Raw genomic sequence first — 20,322 nt, 5'->3', positions numbered from 1 at the left:
CCGCTCATTCCTTTCCAAGTGAAAATGACCGTTGAAAAGATGTCCGCTCGGATTGCTCGCCGTCCTCTGGTGATACTTATCCAACCTACTACTTTTGCCAGAGGTAGTTTGACTAGAGTTCCACCCACTGCTTATAGACTCATCGCGACTTTTGATGATTGTTCACTGATGTCGTTTTTCGCAACAAACCAAACTTTTTATGCATTGGAACATACTCTGTTTAATCTCCAAGTCAGGAGTCAGCATGCTCAAATATTCCAAGTTATTGGAGAATGTGGTAATCACATTGAAACACATGTGACTTCAATCCATCTGACGAGATATGAACAGTTCTATGAGTAATTCGGCACCGAGGTTGAAAAAGCTCATGGCACATTTGCCAGAGTTAAATTTTCGATTTTTTATCGCAAGTGTTAAACTATGTTGATAAACGTTGAAAAATACCTTTGAACACCTCCTTTTCCGAGTAATTATGTCGTTGGTCTTTCTTTACCTTTGTGTTCTGCAATTGAACTCTACTTTCTGAAGAGTAATATTTTCCTTGAGGAGAGTTTTCCCGGAGTGTAGTGGAAGCGTAACATTTTACCTGACCCTGCTATCTTAAATTGTAATAAATAACATCGTTTTCTGTTCCTGCAGGGGAAGATGAAGAGTGGAGCGATTCAGAGAAAACCCCTTCGGTAAGCAGTGGCATCGACGGCGGTGGATCGGGGGTGTCTAGTCCTGCGGCGCATCCTGGGGAGGACGAGTCCAGTCTTCCACCGCCTCCACGGTTGAATTCAGCCGAAGAAATTCGACCGAGGTTACAGACCGTACTTCCCGAAGATGTGCGCAAGCGGCTCGGCAACAGGGCTGAGGAAATCGAGGTATGTACTTTGAACAAATAAACAGATACTGTCTATATGTATAATGAATGAATTTTCTGTAAACTTGGTCACTCTCTTTCAGTGCCTCGTCGAATTTTTTGGAATTCTGCTAGCTTATCATAGCACTGTTATGTTGTCCACGTTAAATTAACTTTATCAGGTCAATTGAAATGTGACAAATAATTCACTGAAAATTGTCAGAATACGACAACGTTCACTTCGAAATAACTACAAAGCGTTTTCCTGAACGGTTCGATTATAAAATCTGAAGCAAGTAACAGAAGAACTTTTCACGACGGTTGAAAAAAAAGTGGCCGTGTTCGCAGGTGATGTTTCTCCTATTCCGAATTTATTCGCGAAACTAGAAGCACACTAAAAGAACAAAAAATTATCCTCACTAGGCATGTGCAAAAAAGTTGCAAGAGCGGGAGGCGGCACTACGAACGACCCGTGACCTGAGCCCAAAAAATCATCGAGGAAAGGAGGACGCAGACGATGACGTGATCGAGACGGTCAAGAGCTCGAACGAGACAAGGAGATGCTCACCACCGTCGTCGTCGAGGAGAAAAGAGGCGCGCAGAGCCCTCGGCGACCTTCGACGACTCGATGAATCTCCGGTCCAAGCTAAGAAGATGAAGCTCGACGATGAAGCTACACCTAAATTGAGACTGAATGCTAGTCTGGCGACTGATCCTGCCCTTCGACCCGCGACTGTCGCCGCTTTAACTATCCAACCGGATAACAAGTCGACCGCTAACCTTACTCCACCCCTTCCTGCTGCGCTTCAAAAAGGTTCGTATGTATTCTCGGATAGTAGAGTGATAATAATGATAATTCAGCTCCAAATTACACTGAGAAAAATGTATAGTTTGTAATTACTAACAAGAAAGATATCCCAGGTTGATTTCTCCGATTCGATTTTTTTTCTAATATGTTATAGTTGACTAAAATCTAAGCGACACGTATTTTTTTGAATATGCCATTTAACACTTTAAGTGGGTGAAACCAGCCCCCAATCTAAGATATGTCAAGGGGCGATTCGGCAGTTTTTTTTTTTTATTTTTTACGAAAATTACATTTTGCCCCTCTTATTATGAGAAAACTTTTGGAGTTCTGTTGGTTAAAAAATATTATGTTCTTGTGGGTGAAACTGCCAAATCGCCCCTTCACATGCCTTACTGTGGAGGGTGGATTCACCCCCTTAAAGTGTTTAATGGCAGATAAAAAAAAATACCTGTCACTTAGTTTTTAGTCTGCTATAACATATTACAAAATAAATCAAATCTGAGCGATCGACCTGCGATACCTTCCTTGTAAGGTCTTGAACTATTTTCACTTGTTTTTCAACATAATCAAAAAATATAGTTCTGGATATAAGATGAAAGTGGGTTTTGTCGATGTAATCAGAAAATCTAGCATGTGTTATTGCGTTTATTCCTATTTTTTTTATTATGGTCACTTGTATTATATTTTTTCCTATCTATTGTGTCAATTTGATTTTAGTGCAACAATTAAATTGATGTTAGGGTCTGGTATAGCTGAAAAAATAGCTACATTCAACATATGTAACGTTGCTACAGACAGGAAATAGCATTGTCAACTATAACAGCACTGAATAGTTATTTATACTCCTTTTTGCAATCTTAATAATTGTTCAAGCGTTATTGTAACCATACGTGTGTTTTGAAATTTTCACGCCATAAAAAATTTAATTTTTCTCAGTTAGTAGCTATAGTTGCTGTAGCTTTGTCTTTTAAAGATTAATTGGAATCAATTATGTTTATGTAAAATTTGATGATCATAATAGTGGTAATCACGATATTCACTTCAAAGTTTAGCTTAATAATAATTGCGATGAGCTTGTCGAATCTTGACTGATAGAAACCCATCATTTTGGAGTTTCAATCTTCGCAATGAAATTGTTCCAGTGTTTTCGATAATAATAGACTCGTCAAAAAAAAAAAAAGTTTAAAAATGTGAGTGATTTTGAAATGATCTTAACCCTAATGTTTGGAATTTTTCCAAAACTCCAGCGATAACATCGGTGAGGTTTTACATTCTGCCAAGATAGCTGAAAAGGCTTCAAATCTTCGGAATTTTTTCTAATCTCAGCATTTCAGTAAATAAAAATCGGTGGATAAATTTCATTCAGGAATTTCAATATTCGTAATGAAAATGTTTTAGTGCTATTGGCAACTCACGTTCGGAAAAACAAGCTTAAAAAAATGTATAAATTTAAAACGATCTTCCCCCTAATATTTTGAATTTTTTCTAAAAATCCAGCGATAACGTCGGGGAGGTTATTTATTCTGCCAACGGACGGTAAGGAGGCAATAACAGTAGAACCCTCGCGGCCAGCACCGCTGATCTGTCCACCCTGCGGGATTCGGTTCAGTTCTGCGAGCACGCTGGAGGCGCACCGGACGTTTTACTGCGCGCACCGGCCGCGCGCCGACGAAGAGAGCGCGAACGACGAGGACGACGAGAAATCGGGGAAGTTCGATATACGAAAGGCATACGCGTGCCCTCACTGCTCCTACAGCGCTGACAAGAAGGTCTCGCTCAACAGGCACATGAGGATGCACGCAGCTTCGCCGGTCCCACCGCCGATGACAGGAACGGGCCCAACGACGCCAGGCAGCCCCTCTAACGGATCGCTCTTGAACGAGGAGGCCGAACGGTACTGCAGGAACTGCGATATCAGGTTCGTGACAATATACTTTACCTCTTCTTCGATCTCCCGCGTTTCTAACAAATAAAGCTACTCCAGTTTGACCAACCGATTTTGTTGAAACTTGGCTTTTTCTGGAGCGCATGAAAATATTTTACACCTATTCTCAACGTCCGCTCCTTTTTTTTCGGAGAAAATACCCGCAAGGGGAGTTATTACAGTCACTCCAAAAATGAAACGTTGAGTTTTCGCTAGGTCTTATCGTTTCCAGGTCTAGAGAATCACCTCCGACAATTTTCGGATATGTAAATTTGTATGTGTGCGCGTGATAAGTTTTTTATTCGACGATATCTCGAAAAGGAATGAATCGATTCTTACAATATTCGTCTCCAACGGTGCGGTTCTTCATAATGTAGAACTAATTCGATTCTTAACAAAATCGGTCAAGCCATTCCTGAATCATGCATTATGCAAAAGTGAGATTTTTTTACCCAGAGAGTTATTCTCATTTAAATAATTCTGAGATACATAATATAGCTTCTCGATAAAATTTTTCTCTAAAGACTGTGAGGACAAAGAATCCTCACATTAATCCTAGCGATTGCTTGACACGCAAAATAAGAAATACACCGCGATACAGTAAGAAACTGGTTCCACTAAAATGCTAATAACGTTTGATAAACAAAAATTAAAATATGTGTGTCGTAAAAGACTAAACGCAAACGTTATCAAGATGCCATCATGTCTACACGCGGATATGATCACAGCTATTAAGATCTATTATATTGGGCGACACTATCTGGTAGCAGAAAATACCCTACTCGAATACGGTCATATTTAAACGTTACAACTTTTTACTTTTCTCTTTTTTCACTATAAATCAACTTGATGGCACAAAATAGATAAATAATGGTATGCTCAAGATTTAGCGTACCTTGATTATCGATAAAATTTGCCTAAAACGATCAGCTGATAGTCAAATACGGTGCCATATGGCATACTACGCGCACATACCGAATACCAATATTCACGTAGAATATTTGTTGAAGTTGTTTTTTTTTTTTCAAGTTATTCACAACATTATGAGATAGTTTTAGGTTGGTATAGGTTCGAAGGTCTTTGACACTTAAAACGAAGAATTAAGAATGGTTGTAAGTGCCATTTCCTTCAAAAAAAATCCAAACGATAAATAACCATGCAGCAGAGAAAAAACGGATTTCTCTTTTTTTTTTTTAATTTTGGTTGCAGGCACTTACAGCCTTTTCAGCGCTACCTACGTCAACAATACGACTACTTTCTAGTTTTTAATAGGAGGTAGCACAGAAAATTAGAGTTGTGACATGTGAGCATACAGGGGTTTCTTGACTCATGTAATTTGCGCACTCGCCTTCGGCTCCTACGGCACTTTACACTTGTGAAGAAATCCCTATTTTAAGCGCACTTGCCACGAAAATAACTATTCTAATTATCCTGTTCAATAAAATCCATCTGTTACACGACGTTTCAGCTGTTGAATAGTTGAATTATTAAAGTATAAGATCTGTCTTGTATTTTTATCACACAGTATTCTTGAACAGCTTATCCTCTTTGTTAGCATCCGATTTTCTTTGGTGAAAGATCTGAGGCCGCAGCAAGAAGGATGAACTGTCCAAGCCTGTTATTTACAAATTTGAAGTAAATCAGTTCAGCCGTTTTTGTCGTCGAACAAAAGGTTGGCATTATTCTTAATAACAATGCTAATCCTGTCGATTAATTTTGTTTTAAAAGAAATTTGAAGGAAGTTCATCGAGTAAGTGGTAGTAAAGTTGTAGATTCCCAAAAATTCATCCACTTTTTAACCGTCTTATACTCGTATGTACCCCCCTAAGTTTTTTGATGCTGTTACGGTATTAACGAAGGAATCGAAGGCCCTCACTGATTGTGATTTTAACATTCCCAGGTTCAGCTCTCTGAAGACATACCGGGCCCACAAAACTCACTACTGCAGCACGAGGCACGTGGTCAAAGACGCGCCGCCGCCCCCGTTGAAGGCGTCGCCCCCCGCCTCTTCGAGCCCTGGAGATTCGCCACCCCCGCAGCCGTGCCTCGCGTTACCGACGAACCCGATCCTGATCGTCCCTTACTCGCTCTTCCGGGGGGCGAGCGTCCTAACAGCGCCGGCGCTCCCGACCCCCGACACCGCGTGCTTCCTGCTACCGAACGGGGCCCTGCAACCGATGACACGGGGCCTGACGGCGCCGCCGTCGACGACCGAAGCGCCGACGGTCCTCCGGGCGGCGAACAAGCCTTCGACACCGGCTTCCGCGAACTCTACGTCGAACCTCCCTTCCGCCGCCGCCGCCGCCACCGCCCCCCTGGATCTCAGCGTCAGGCGGTTTCTTGTGCCCCAGGACGAAAAGGAGAACCGCGTTTCACCCGCACCTTCGCTACCCCCACCCCCCGGCAGCCCGAGGTCCAGGGGGTCCAGCAGTCCCAGGGCCAGATCGCTGCCCGCTGGTCAAACCAGCCCGGCACCCGTTCCTTCGACTGAACTCGCCCTCAGGCTAGCAGAGCTTCCACCACCCCCGGTTCCCGGTGTACTCGTCAAACAGGGTGTTTCCAGGTGAGTAGTTCGTCATTATGCGTCGATTCATTTCTCTTCAAAGCACGGATGCCGAGTCAACTCCTTTCTTTTTATTTTTCTTCATTTTATTACGAGGTAATTGGGCATCGCATATGAATCATGTTTATAATAATTCTCAAGCTGCCATGATTTTTCTAAAAGCGCAGAGAAAAAATTGTACAGTAATAAGAACGCTCGCAATAAGAACCTTTCCCCAGTTTCTCGCTCGTGCACTTTCCCTACTCTGACTCAACTTCCAAAGGCTAATTATTTATTTGCAAAACTCTCATTAAGAACGCCTAGCCTGTAGAAAAGAAAGAGAGACACAGAGAGACTCATTGTCAGTGTGCGAGGATCGCGCAGATGGTGGGGTACTCGAATTTGCGGAAAAACTCTTCCCATCGGGCGCCTTGGCGTTCTTATTGGGAAGTCGGACTGTGTACAGATACAAGGATTGTGATCAAGAGTTTCAAAATTAATTTTTCAATTTCAAATAGTTACAAAGGGATAAAAAATTCTAGTATGTTGATTCGATTTGACTGTGCGTTTACTCAGACTATTCAGAAAACAATTTTTACAGTCCTATTAGGACAGTGTTTTTTGTCGTATTGATATCGGTAAATATTAATTTTTTTTTAAAATGTACTGATATTATTTTTGATCATCAGATGGTGGTGTTGAATGAAACATCGCGAAAAAATTCATTTCACTGATATAGTATAATTTTGTTTTCTTAACGAAATAGGCCGATTGCGAAACAAAATTTTCATTTTGCACATAACATTCAGACACGAAATTATTTTACGTTATATTCGTGTGGCGCGAAATCATCCCGACCACAATTTTCTTTCGAACAAGTTTTGTTTGCTCACAAGATTATTCAAACGAAAGTATAGAGTAACGAGTATAGAGTAGTTTTGTTGAATTACATACGAAATTTTCTTGACGCACAATTTTTCGTAAAATAACAAGGTTTGTCGACGGCTTTATATTATTAAAAAAAAAAACCTTTGAGCAGCACCCTGAATCTCTTGTTTCACTTTTTCGATTAGATGTGATCAAAGACTTTTTATTCGAGGTTTTCAGCGTCAAAGCTAACAGCCGTAACCTGAAAAAAAGAAACCGTTATATGGCCACGAGAGTTCCCCACTCTCCCCTTAAACGTATAACTAACCAAATATTTTAATTGAACTTTAGACAACATGGGGTTTTCATTCAGCCAGTTCGCTCAAAATATCTCAATTCACGTCTCTTAATGGCGCAAATTTTTGTGGTTTCCAGATGTAAGGAATGCAACATCGTGTTTTGCCGCCATGAGAACTTTGTGGCGCACAAAAAGCACTATTGCCAGGCAAGAGAAAACCCAGTTAGCAGTCCACCGCCTTCGGGAACGCCGTCTCCGCCCTTGTACCAGCTAATATGCGCACCTTGCGGTATAAGGTTCGCATCATTTGACAACCTGAATGCCCATCAAGCCTTCTATTGCAACAAGAGGTCCGAGCCTCTGGAGCATCAGGCTCGATGTCCAAAGTGCAAGGTCGGTACCTGCTACCAAAATCATTTTCAGATAGACTACTTTTTCAATACTGTAATAAATCAAAGTATTACATTTCTAGACGGACTTTAATGAACTTTTTGAACACCTCGCGTGATTTGTTTTTCAGGCATTAATAGAGCCCGGTGCAAGCCACACTTGTACCGCTGGACCCACCGGAAGTTGGCCATGTCCAGTTTGCGGATTGGTCAGTCCGACCGCTGGCGCTGCTCAGAGGCACATAGATGCTCATCAGGGGGTCAAAGCATTCCGATGTACGATTTGTCGGTATAAGGGAAATACGCTTCGTGGTATGAGAACGCACATTAGGATGCACTTCGAGAAGAGGGGGACCGACCTGCAGGTGAGAAAATAAAAATGATTATCGTCATTTCAAATGCTTAAATACTGCAGTCCGGAAGTCAATTTCTCTTTAAAGACACCTAAGACAAATGTTTACAAGACGGTATAATTGTGTAAAGTCTCACCTATGGTATCCTATTCGTCACATTGAGTTTCCTTATTTTCATCGCAAAATCGATATCACTAATCTGATGTACATGCAGCAACTAAATATTACCGAATTCGTACTGGTTCTTACACTCGTCTACCATACTTTGTCCCCTATTTTCCGTTCTGTAACTTTCTCATCAATTTTGTGTTTTAACCAGCTTGTAATCCAATTAGAAACGTAGGAAAACAACTTTTCATAAAGTTAACAGTTTGTTTTTTCATCTTTTTCCGGTATATTAGAAGCGCCATATTGAATTCTGAAATTTTTCCGTTACATTTGAATTTTTTGCTTATTCTGAATGCCGATGATGACCGAAAATAAATCTTTGCACAATGTAATCTCAGGCTTACCTACCATTTCACGATTTTCGATGGTCTACCAAGTTTCATTTACTCGTCTAGACCTTATCATTAGAATTTTTGATCCATCTTCATCGACCAAAATTCCATGTACATGTCGAGCTGCCAATGTTCTCTGAAATTTTTGTAAATAATTACGGATTGCGTTAAATCCTAGGATGAATGTCTGGTCCTTTCAATTAATTAACTTTAATTTCCGACGATTCTCAGCGATCTAGGTAATTCCCAATCATTTTCATTGATCTCCTAACATATTGTCCAATCCGCGGGAAATAATTAACAATCCCCAGATTTCACCGCGACTTATATCCATTTTAAATTCTATCCCGGTAGATATCGCGACGATCTTTTATTTTCCAATTCTTCCGGCAGGAAGAAAATTACATAACCTGTGTCCTGGAGGACGAAACGACGGTTCAAACGACTCCAGAACCAGCGCCAGCGACGACGCCGGAAGAGATTCCCGCGGCTGAAGCGGTCGTTCAGCAGCAGCAGTCGGTAAATGGAACGGCCGAAGTAAGGAAAAGCAGCCCGCAACCGGCGGCGACGACAGCGCTGACACCGAGTAGCGGCGGGAAGGTGAAACAGGAACGCGAAGACACGCCGCCCCCCGAAGAGAGTCTTGACCCCGCTAAGGCTGGACCAAGGTATTGTCACTCATGTGACATCAGCTTTAACTATCTGAGTACCTTCATAGCACACAAGAAATTTTATTGCTCAAGCCACGCGGGGGAAGCCAGCAACAACAATAACAACTCGACGTCCACGCCACACGTTCAGGAAACCGCAACTACTCCTGCTAGCAGGACCGAAGCATCCGTACTTTAGAATTTATAACCATTTAGCAAAGGCCGTGTGACACATCGTTTTACGAAATATTCGTTATAATATTGCTCGTCGTAAGATCGTGTTGTTTTTCAGTTGATCAAAAGACTAGAGCTTTTTTTTTATGCACCCAATTCGTTGTGGCGGTTCTCTCGTTATAGGCTTCATAATGAAGGACGAAAGTTTCATTCCGACTATCCTGGTGAAGATTTTTCTCTGTGAACTCGTGCAATCAAATATTTAGGTCTAGTTTAAAATTATAAAAATAAAAAAAAATAAATAACAGATAAGAAAAACTCGCTTCCAAATTATTTCGTAAATATTTGACAGAGATATAAAATGACTTAATGGAACACAGCGTTCGAAATTACGCATTTCACCAAAAAAAAAATTATCTTTCTTTATAAGGCTTAGATTTTATCAGGTTATGGTTTTGTTACAACTTGTGTGTGAGGTTTCTAGGCAAAATCTGACTTCTGTTGGAAGATCTTTCTACTTATTCTTCGATATCTGAAATTGAAGACTTCCAAAAATGTCAGTTTACTCTGAATGAACTCTTCAATCGCGTGCAGAATATTTAATAGAAAGGTGTTTATGTGAGATAGTCTTGTTTTGCGCGGGTCTCCAAGGTCAAATCGTTAATTCGTCTAATTTTACGGTTTCTTTTCATCTCTTTTTTTTTTTTTTGTACATACATACATGACATGTTTTGAGGTTGATATTACCTGAATCATAAACTTAACGTTGCCTATATGACAGTTCAATAAATAAAACTTATAGTTCTTGTTTTAAATTCTCATTTGCACAATTTTACCGTGTGACATCATTTTTATTTATTTTACCAGGGTCCCATCATTTTATATCTGTTTCTTCGATTTTCTCCTGCCACACAGCATTGTTTCTACACAAAGTTAGAAGCACAAATTAAAATTCAGTCATTAAAACTTTTCTTACCATGACGTTTCTTTTTTTTTTTTTTTTGACGAAAAAAGGACAACACACCTTTTAATGCCCAGTCAGCGCTGCATACCCTCTTTGATTATTGTCTCGAATTGGGCTGGTTTTTTTATTTATTTAATTTTGATTAATTAATTAATGTATGGGGTAAGCTATCGGACATAATTTTTAACTCCAATAACAGTCAACGGGAGTAGCGTAGCTAAATACCAATACAGAAGCTCGCGAGTTTGTGTTGGAATTAGCTCCCCTACTTACCTGTAATTAAGTAATTAAAATGACGCCCGCACAGAAACACACACAAACTCGAGCACTCCGCTTAATCACCACAAGCATATGAATTATAAATGATAATAGTTACTATTATTACAATCAAAATTAGTACAGCTGAAAATGGAGAGGAGAGAGATTGACAAAGTGTTCAGACAGAGTTGTAGGACTGTTAATTATTGTATACATACATATAATTGTTGCCAGTTTATACATTAACATATTGTTATATTATACATGACGATTATCTTATATATAAAGTAAAATATTGAGTATGAATAGGTACGAATCCTTTTTCACTTGTCTTTTCTTCGTTACTCTCCTAGTTTAAATGAGACCTCAATGTGGTTTTTCGTCAATTTCCATCGCTTTCAAACATTTTTTTTCCAACTTGATATGCTAAACAACAATGCATATATAAAATATACTCACACATTACGGAAGAAAAGTGTGCTTGTTTTTTTTTTTTTACTTTTCAGAGAATGCAGATTAAAATCAAAAAAACATAATATTTTTTAAAAAAGTGCCAGCATTTTCTCGTATTACAGTTCATGTACAATGGCATTAATGGATTAACAATGAATACTCCAAAAATACTAATTTTTGGTTCTCTTAAATCCGGTGTTTAGATTTGTTATTTGACCAAACCGTTACAATTAAATTTTTTTGGATGTCGAACAATAATAATAATGATATTACGGAATGACCTCTTTTTGGAATTAAAAAATTCCGAAATATTTACGTGAATGTAAAATGGATTCTAAAGCCAATCCACTACTGGAGAAAAAGGAAAGCAACGTATGAAACAATAATATCTGTAACAATTTATGCAATTTTTTTGACGAAGAAAAGAGAGGGAAAAAATATTGAATTTAAAAATGTACGTGATTTTAAAACACTGTTAAATAACAGAAGAAAAAATCACAGTAAAACTCTCTGTGATAATGATTTGCGATTGGTATATTATTGAGTTATACTTAATTCTTAAAAGGTCTCCAATTCTGTGAATGAGTTTACAGAGAAAAAAAGAAACGCAACAAAACACTAACTTTTTTTATTGCGAGCTTTCTGGTCCCCCTAAAAAAATGCAAAACTGTTCTACTCAGAATTGAACGATATAGGTAATGCAGTTGATTTGAGCACGTTTCGATTACTGTGTTCATATTTTTTTTCCGGAATTTAAAGATTTTGACAAATTTCCACAGATCCATATTAATGTTTTGATTTTATATTCAACAAGCTGCCCTAAATATTTAACAAACTAGAAATGTGTTGCAAAGGAAACTTTGATGTATTACAGTTTCGTGATTACGGATAGAAAAAAATATAATATCCGTTCTATGGCATTACACTTTTCAATCGATAGAATTTTCTCAGTTTACGGAATATCAATTCACGTTTCTTTGCGAACGGCATCTTCCTCGTATCATACATACGATGTTATCACGAATCCCGTTGAAATAAAAGAGTGTGCAATCTCATGACTCGAAAACATAATCTCGTATACACTATATAGGTATATACTATAGGCATATATATAAATATTATAAATAGTCTCGACGTAATTATAAGTTCATGCTATCATAAATACATATAAATATACATGAATTACAGCACAAAAGAGCATTGAAGCTGAACTTAAAATTTTTAATTAATTGTGTAAAATGTTGTACAGTAGAGGATTTAGGTGGTAAGTATTACGGTAGTAAAAGTAATAATGATAATACTAATAAAAATACTGATCATGACGATGATAACATTTAATATTATAACCCTGAACGATACCAATCTCAGCTTATGAATCTGTTATTATAATACATATATAATATAAATATTATACATACACACACAAACATTATATAAATATATAGAAAGATAAGGTTTACGTTGCAATATATAACTTTAATATATTACTATAAATAAGGAAACTATAAATATAATCCAATGGTAATAGTAATAATAACACAAGTATGATTGACATTAATCATACTAACGTAAGCAGAAAAAACGCGCGCAAATTCTGAGGGAATTGTCCCATCCTTGTGTAAAATTTAAATATTGCTGTAATAAGCAGAATATTGAATTTATACACCATTTGGTAAGCTACAATAATTGCAACTAACATTACATTTGAGATAGTGATCAAATCACACATCAGAAAAGGAAACAAAGGACAGTAATGATAGTGACAATTATTGATTGATAAACGGAAGAATAGTAGCGGTAAAGAAACTGATACGATACTGATCGTATTTTGGATGGTGGTTTCATCCATGAACTATATTATATAAATGATAATAACGATTATTATTGTTAATAATATAGTATATAATGATATATAAACAGCAGCATCTTTCGGGAGCGCGTTTTCAATAAGTGTATAAAATTATAGAATTAAGGCCAGTGTTTTTTCGTGTATACGCCGTATACCCCCGTCTCATATCATCTCTTGGATTAATGCCTATATGTATACATTTTACATTTTGAAACTCCTACCATCAGAATATCATCGTGATCATCGTGACGCCAATTAATTTTTCATGTTCTCATTCTGTTTTTGCACACCTTTTTTCGTTTTCAATGTTATCGTTGTGTTTTCGTGCCTTCCTATTTTTCACTGTTGATATTGTAGGTAATAATTATCAATATTTCAATAGTATGAAATGAAGTAGAATCGTACATCTATAATAATGACATCTGCGTCTGACGCGTATGATATTCTCGCATGTTTTAAAATATTGTTGTACTAAGATCTCTCCGACTGTATCAACTTGGTGTGACAGTGAGATTATCAGCATACATATTCAATATTCCTTCTTCGTATTCACATCAGACTTATACGGATGACATTTTTGTCACCTTTATTTTCATAGATGAATTAAACACGAAAGATAAATGATGTCTAAATAAGAGCAAAAGATATATGAATGAAATGAGAAATATGATGGATAAAATAGATGATACATTCGTACATAATATGAAAAAGACAACAAATTAAACTTACGATTACATAATAACAAACAACAAAGAACGCTGAAAAATCTGTAATAAATATATTGAATGTGAATGAAACTCTGTAATGAAACAACTATACATATACGTGCATATACAAACAGACATGAAACATATGTGCTTTTGTTCGTTTTTATAAAACTTAGTAAATTCCTGCATTACGGATAATTTTACTATAAAATGAATGCTATTATACCACGGAGCAAAGAAAATTCTTGCTGCAACCGCTCAGCTGAGATTCGTACATAGTTCAGAATGTTTTTTCTGAATTACTTATTGTTAAGTGTCCAATTATTATGAAGAGAAGCATGCGAATCGATTCTCAGGCTAGAAATATTCGACCCCAGAAAATAAAGAAAAAAAACGGCTAAGCTCTTGAGAATTTTTCAGCTGAATTTTAACTGATTTTAAAAAACTATGGAATCAATTCATTGAGATCTTATATCAATTCATTGAGATCAAAAATCGATTGCGTACAGTCTGAACGTACTGCAAACAGTAAATCATGGTGGAATATCGAAAAATGGAATATTTCGTCACATTACCTTCGTAGTTTCTCAGCCGTTGGTGCTTCGATGTTTCAAATACCTTTCTAAATACCTCGAGATCCAATTAATCTAGATGTCGTCTTAATCGATTCTGAGACAAAAAGTTTTTGCCTCGACAAAAAACTTAAGTTTAACCCCTTTGTATCTTTTCAGTCGGTTTTTCGTGATCTCTGAAAATAGCTGGAATGCATTTCCTCGACATAATTTTGCGAGACTAATCGATTGCGTATAGTCTAAACTCTCTATAAACAGCAAAAATTACAGTAAAAAAACGAAAGGTTTCCTCTGTAATTTCTCGAGTTGTCGACCCTTCGATATTTTTCAATGCCTTTTCTGCATTCCTTGGAGTCCAATTCGATCAGACAGGGTTATTTGAATTGATTCTGAGACAAAAAGGAAAGTTAACCTCTTTGTATTTTTTCGATTCATTCTTCGCTGATTTTGAAAAATGTCGAAAGTAATTCATTCAGACGCCATATGGAAGTAATTTCTTGATAGAAATCCATTGCGCACCGTTTAAACTCGCTGCGAACAGCGGGTCAAAAATTACGCCCGAAAAAAATACCTAAGTATTCCCTTTGTATTTTCTCAGACATTGAATTTGCGGTGTTCTAGATGTCCCCTTCGGATTTCTAAGGACAATCATTCAGAAACGTGTTCTACCCGATTTCTATCGCGTTCTATCGATTATTCGACGGATAGATTTCGGGCTCTAAAAATGTCGAAACAGAATGACTGTCCGGAACGATTTTCATAGGATTACTCCCATCCTTTTGCAATGTAGAATTAAGTAAATCGAAAAAAGTTCAGCATAAAATTATGTTTTCATACTTGACGAAGATTTCAGTTATGTTTAACGTTGCTAGAATGGATTCTCCAATAAGTCACGTCGACGTTATGTTTCAAGAGGAAACAATCTTAACTATTCCGAAGTCACTGCGAATAAGAATTTTAATGGCACTACACAAATCTCATTGCATTCCCTAGTTGACTACTTAATTGTTCGATCTTAAGAAGTCCTGGCTATTGTGAGAGTGTGGATACAAATCTATCTGGAGACAAGAAGTTCCTTGTCTATAGCGAAAGCTAAGGCCTCTCTTATCCTTTTCAAATCATCTGCTGATTTCGAGAATCGAGAAAAATCAGTTCTGTATGTGCCATATTTACGTATTCTCCGGAAGGAAAACGCTTTCGCATCGTTCTTAATAACGAGGGTCAACGATTCAAAAACTATAGCAGACAAATGCAATTTTTGTTTTTTTGTTTCAAACCTTTTTTCCACTATGTCTTATCGATTTACTTGTCGTTTCCGGTTTTTTTGGTTTGCAGTTGTTCGAGCTTTTAATAAGTATTTTACAGATAATAAATTCTCTATCCCAAAAATATCACATTCTTTACGTTTTTCCGTGTTTGTAAAATTGAATGCTTTCGCCTCGACGTTTTTTTTCTGTGCATAGAATTTTTTTTACTCCGGATAATTTAAGGGGTTGCCCTGGTCGATTTCGATGTTAACGTATATGTATATCTCCAAACGTTGAAGTCCACGTATCTCAAACGCGAAAAAGGGCTTAACAAGACCATTTTATATGCAATTCTGACCAAGAATACTCCATTATATTTTCATTCTACGCAGAAATAAAGAAATGGCATAAATTCTATGAATTTACCATTGAGATTACATAGAAACTATGCCATTTCTTTATTTCTGCGTCGAATGAAAATGTGTTGGTGTGTGGTTATTCAGAATTTTGTATACAATGGGGCTGTTAAGACCATTTTTGCGTTTGAGATACGTAGACTTTGATATTTGAAGGTACATATGCAAGACACATCGAAATCGATTAGGACACCCCCTTAAATTATTTAGCCTGACACTTTTGTACAATACGTGTTGTTTTATTGTATTCATGATTTCAGGCGTAGAACTAAGTTATATACAATAATTAAAGGTATTCTCTTGGTGTAAATTGAGGTCTTTAAAGATAGAGCTTCTTGTCAAGTTACGTTTCGAGGTGCGTGCGGCTGATTCTGTAAATAATAAAAGATATAACAATTAGTACGAGTAGCTGAAAGTTGATACATCAATAAATAGTACAATAACAACTGTTGTTGTATTCTTGAATAATTATGGAAAATCATGTCTGAGAAGGAGCTCTACACTGCCCGAACACATTTAACCAAACGGACTCACATTACTCCTTGAGAATACCTGCATGTTAATAGACTCGATTTTGACTCTGTGACACTTGCCTTGTGTTCCAACCACTGGTTGGAGCCGAACGACGAGCGCATTCTGCCGAGTGACTAGAAATTTCTAACCACAGGCAGACAGCGCCAATCCAGGCGATGTTCAAATATTCGAATGAAATCGAATGTTTTGAATTGGCCGGGTAACAAGCGTTTTCGTCGGTAAAGCAGACAATGTCTCCCTAGATAAGTTCTGTCGTACCAATTGCCACATGTCCTCTCCACTACACGTCTTTCTGATAACCTAACTTAGTCGATCCTAACCTATAAAATAAACAAAACAGCCGTAGTTTCTGTATTTCTGTGGAAAATCACATTACCTCAACAAATACTCATCTCAATCGCTGAACAGTTTCGAATCCGCACGAAAATATCTAAGAAAAAACAATATCCTCCAAAATGTCGTCGCCCTGCAGTGACATAATAGACGACATCGAGGACCTGATATCATCCCAGGACATAACGCCGAAGGAGCGTTACAGCACCAAGAAAAACGTGACAGTGCGAGCCAAGCGAAAAAAAGACATCCGCGAAGCTCCGGAGGCTACAATCCTGTCCAGCGTCATTCCAGGCACGCAAACAATCTACGTGAAGACCTGGGGCTGCACGCACAACAGTTCAGATAGCGAATACATGGCTGGTCAGCTGGCAGCGTACGGCTATAATTTGACAGAGGACAAAAGCCAGGCTGATCTGTGGTTGTTAAATTCATGCACGGTAAAAAACCCAGCCGAAGATCATTTCAGGAATGAAATCGAGCTCGGCAGATGCAGCGGCAAGCACGTTGTAGTCGCTGGCTGCGTGCCTCAGGGTGCACCGAAAACAGGTTTCCTGTCCGGTCTGAGCGTAATTGGCGTCCAGCAGATCGACCGGGTGGTCGAGGTGGTCGAGGAGACGTTGAAAGGAAACTCGGTTAGATTTCTGGGTCAGAAGAAAGAGCAGGGAAAGAAAATCGGCGGAGCTTCGCTGGCCCTGCCGAAAGTCAGGCGGAACCCACTGATCGAGATCATCGCCATAAACACAGGCTGCCTGAACCAGTGCACCTACTGTAAAACAAAGCACGCGAGAGGCGAATTGGGCAGCTATCAACCAGACGAGATAATTGAGCGTGCCAAGCAGGCCTTTTCCGAGGGCGTCTGTGAACTCTGGCTTACCTCTGAGGACACAGGGACCTACGGCCGTGATATCGGCTCCAGCCTTCCAGAGCTCCTCTGGAGACTCGTGGAAGTCGTGCCCGAGGGCTGCATGATGCGCATCGGGATGACAAACCCCCCCTACATCCTGGAGCACCTTGAAGAGATGGGCAAAATTCTTCAACATCCCAGAGTCTACAGTTTTCTGCACGTCCCTGTTCAGTCGGGCAGCGATCAGGTGCTCGCAGATATGAAGAGAGAGTATTGCTGCGCTGACTTTGAACAGGTTGTTAATTTCCTGCAAGCCCGGGTACCTGGCGTCACCATTGCCACGGACATAATATGCGGTTTTCCTACCGAGACAGACAACGACTTTGAAGACACCATGATCCTCTGCAGAAAGTACAAGTTCCCAAGTCTGTTCATCAACCAGTTTTATCCCAGGCCTGGAACTCCGGCTGCAAGGATGGACAAGGTTCCTGCTCAGGAAGTCAAAAAGAGAACGAAAAAGTTGTCCGAATTTTTTCAGTCCTACGAACCGTACGGTCACAAAGTTGGCCAGGTTCAAAATGTTCTCGTCACTGAGATTTCTCACGACAAGAAACACTTCGTTGGGCACAACAAGTTCTATGAACAGGTTTTGGTGCCCATGAGGGATGGGTTCATGGGTAAGATGGTTCAGGTTCGAATCATATCCGCCACCAAACATTCTATGAAAGGACAGCCGCTCGATGAAGGAATCTCTGCGTCGATCAGAACTCCGCTGCCCAAAGGAATTGTCTCCGGTATTATTGAAGTTGCCGAAACCAAACAATCCGAACCATCCAAATACAGACTGTTTGCTCTCATTGCAATTTTCTTGGCAGTGTTCGCCAGATTTTTATGGAAACTTTTAAACGTTTGATTATCACTATTTTAGGATAAAGAATTTGTCCGTGTTGTTTATTTTTGCTGGAATCATTTTCACTATTAAAAGAAACAATGCGGAATTATATTTATTTATTTGTTCCCATGTAAATATGTAACTGTATATAACTGTTATTGATATGACGATTTCGTAAACTCAGATGTATTTATAATTTCGAAATTCAACGAATTTCAAAATTATTATAACTGTTATTATTATGTAAATATTGCTTGGCATGTGAGGTATAAATTCTTGACAATACGAAAGCCAAAACTCTAAATAGATATCCGATGGTTGAAAATCTATTGTTTGAAATTCATATTAGGGAATCCAAATGTCTTTCGTTTTGTTTGTTGTCAGGACAAAGAATTTTGCGACATCAAATGGTTTCTTGCCAAAGCTTTGGCTTGATTGTTGTCTGACTAGTAAATTGAATACCAAATAATCCTAAGTATCGATTTCATAATTTTATGATCGAGATGTGCATAGTAATGGCAGTAGTAAACTGATCCGATATATTTTTTACATCTTGATCAAAGTTCTTAATTGCTTAAAATGCGATTTTGTTTATTCTAGTAAATTCATTGTGAATAGATCACTAGAAAGATGACAATCTTACTTTTTCACGAGTATCTCATGTCAAATTATTTCCCATTTTCCAATTTCACAATTTAATTAATACACCCATAGCCAGTTCCAATCTGACCCATGTTCATAATTCTGGCGTTTACTAAAGATTTATAAAGACTGCTAGCCAAATGGGACTTTCCGTAACCGAAAAAGGCCAAGATAAATTCCTAGAAGAGATACAAAATTTAAGGTAATATTTAGAAGATAAAACCATCGTCAAGCAGCGCGAAGGAGTAATATAATAAAGGGATGAAATTAAATAGTTATATTTCTATGTAACTTATGTACTTGTAAGCTTTCTGAGATACATGACTAACATGTTCATCACCAGGAGAATGGGACTGGCACAGAAAGTCAATTTTTAATGCTTTAATTGAGGTTAAATTTCTCGTAAAGAATGCACAATTGTTAGTAACACTTGAGTCCATGTTGCAATAAAACCCGGTAAACTTTAGGTAATCATTATTACAAAAGTAATAGAAAAAGCAATTTCAAGCTAATCTGGATATTTTTCCACCTGTACCTACTATCACTTGATTGAATGGTAAAATCGGTTACTAACTTTTAAATACATGATTATTCAAAAATTTATTGGTTAAATGGCCCGGAGAATTACTCATATTTGTTCGCTTTATTATAGACCTAAGGCAGTCGTTATGTTCACAACAAGGAATTTCAAGTTTGAGAATACTAGTCCAGGAGCCGACCGCACCGTATCTTCCCTCATCGAACATACGGCCAAAATGCATATGAATCGATGGGGAATATAGTGGTCAATAGAGTGCCAGACTTTATAGACAATGGATCCTGTCCGGAGTGTCAAAAAAAATTTTCACTTCCGGTCAGTTTTTTGAGGTCAACTTCCCTCATCGAACATACGATTGAAACTAGTACCAATTGATAGGGGAGGTCGAGTACTTGAAGAAAAAACCGGGATGCTACCCGTCACCCTGTGCAGGGGGCGGCTGCCACCTCTAAGTGTAGGCTTTTTTGGTGCATAAATTTCCTCATCGAACATACGGTTTGTTTCTTTTAATTGAAGATTGAACCTCCCCGAACCTGAAAAAATCGGGATGCCACCCGTCACCCTGTGCAGGGGGGCGGCTGCCACCCCTAAGTGTAGGCTTTTTTGGTGCATGTCTTCCCTCATCGAACATACAGTTTTTTTTTTTTTTTAATTGAAGATTGAACCTCCCCAAACCTGAAAAAATCGGGGTGCCACCCCCTAAAGTCGTTCGACTTTTGGG

At 38.4% G+C, this 20,322-nt stretch overlaps 2 protein-coding genes and 1 long non-coding RNA gene across 4 annotated transcripts in view; 2 read left to right on the top strand and 1 right to left on the bottom strand.

Moving 5' to 3' along the window:
• LOC107219375 (zinc finger protein ush) overlaps positions 1–12,880 on the top strand; it is a 125,261-nt gene extending 112,381 nt beyond the window's left edge. For both annotated transcript variants that reach the window (XM_046739434.1, XM_046739435.1), the window contains 7 exons: positions 640–866; positions 1,268–1,658; positions 3,150–3,570; positions 5,477–6,139; positions 7,421–7,676; positions 7,804–8,037; positions 8,919–12,880. In XM_046739434.1, the coding sequence (XP_046595390.1) occupies positions 640–866; positions 1,268–1,658; positions 3,150–3,570; positions 5,477–6,139; positions 7,421–7,676; positions 7,804–8,037; positions 8,919–9,374 (2,648 nt within the window). In that variant the 3' untranslated portion in view covers positions 9,375–12,880. The remainder of the gene's footprint in view (positions 1–639; positions 867–1,267; positions 1,659–3,149; positions 3,571–5,476; positions 6,140–7,420; positions 7,677–7,803; positions 8,038–8,918) is intronic.
• A 140-nt stretch (positions 12,881–13,020) lies between these two features.
• Positions 13,021–16,433, bottom strand: LOC124294440. The gene is made up of 2 exons (XR_006904303.1): positions 16,350–16,433; positions 13,021–16,186 (listed from the first exon to the last, which is right to left on the bottom strand). It is a non-coding gene; the product is annotated as an uncharacterized LOC124294440 (long non-coding RNA).
• Positions 16,434–16,608: 175 nt separating this feature from the next.
• Positions 16,609–19,529, top strand: LOC107219377 (threonylcarbamoyladenosine tRNA methylthiotransferase). The gene has a single exon (XM_015657574.2). The coding sequence runs from the start codon at positions 16,805–16,807 to the stop codon at positions 18,440–18,442; it is 1,638 nt and encodes a 545-aa protein (XP_015513060.2). The 5' UTR covers positions 16,609–16,804; the 3' UTR covers positions 18,443–19,529.
• The last annotated feature ends 793 nt before the right edge of the window (positions 19,530–20,322 follow it).

The sequence above is a fragment of the Neodiprion lecontei genome, chromosome 5, assembly GCF_021901455.1.
Source record: "Neodiprion lecontei isolate iyNeoLeco1 chromosome 5, iyNeoLeco1.1, whole genome shotgun sequence".
NCBI classification, from domain to species: Eukaryota; Metazoa; Arthropoda; class Insecta; order Hymenoptera; family Diprionidae; genus Neodiprion; species Neodiprion lecontei.
This window is presented reverse-complemented; position numbering and strand designations above follow the sequence as displayed.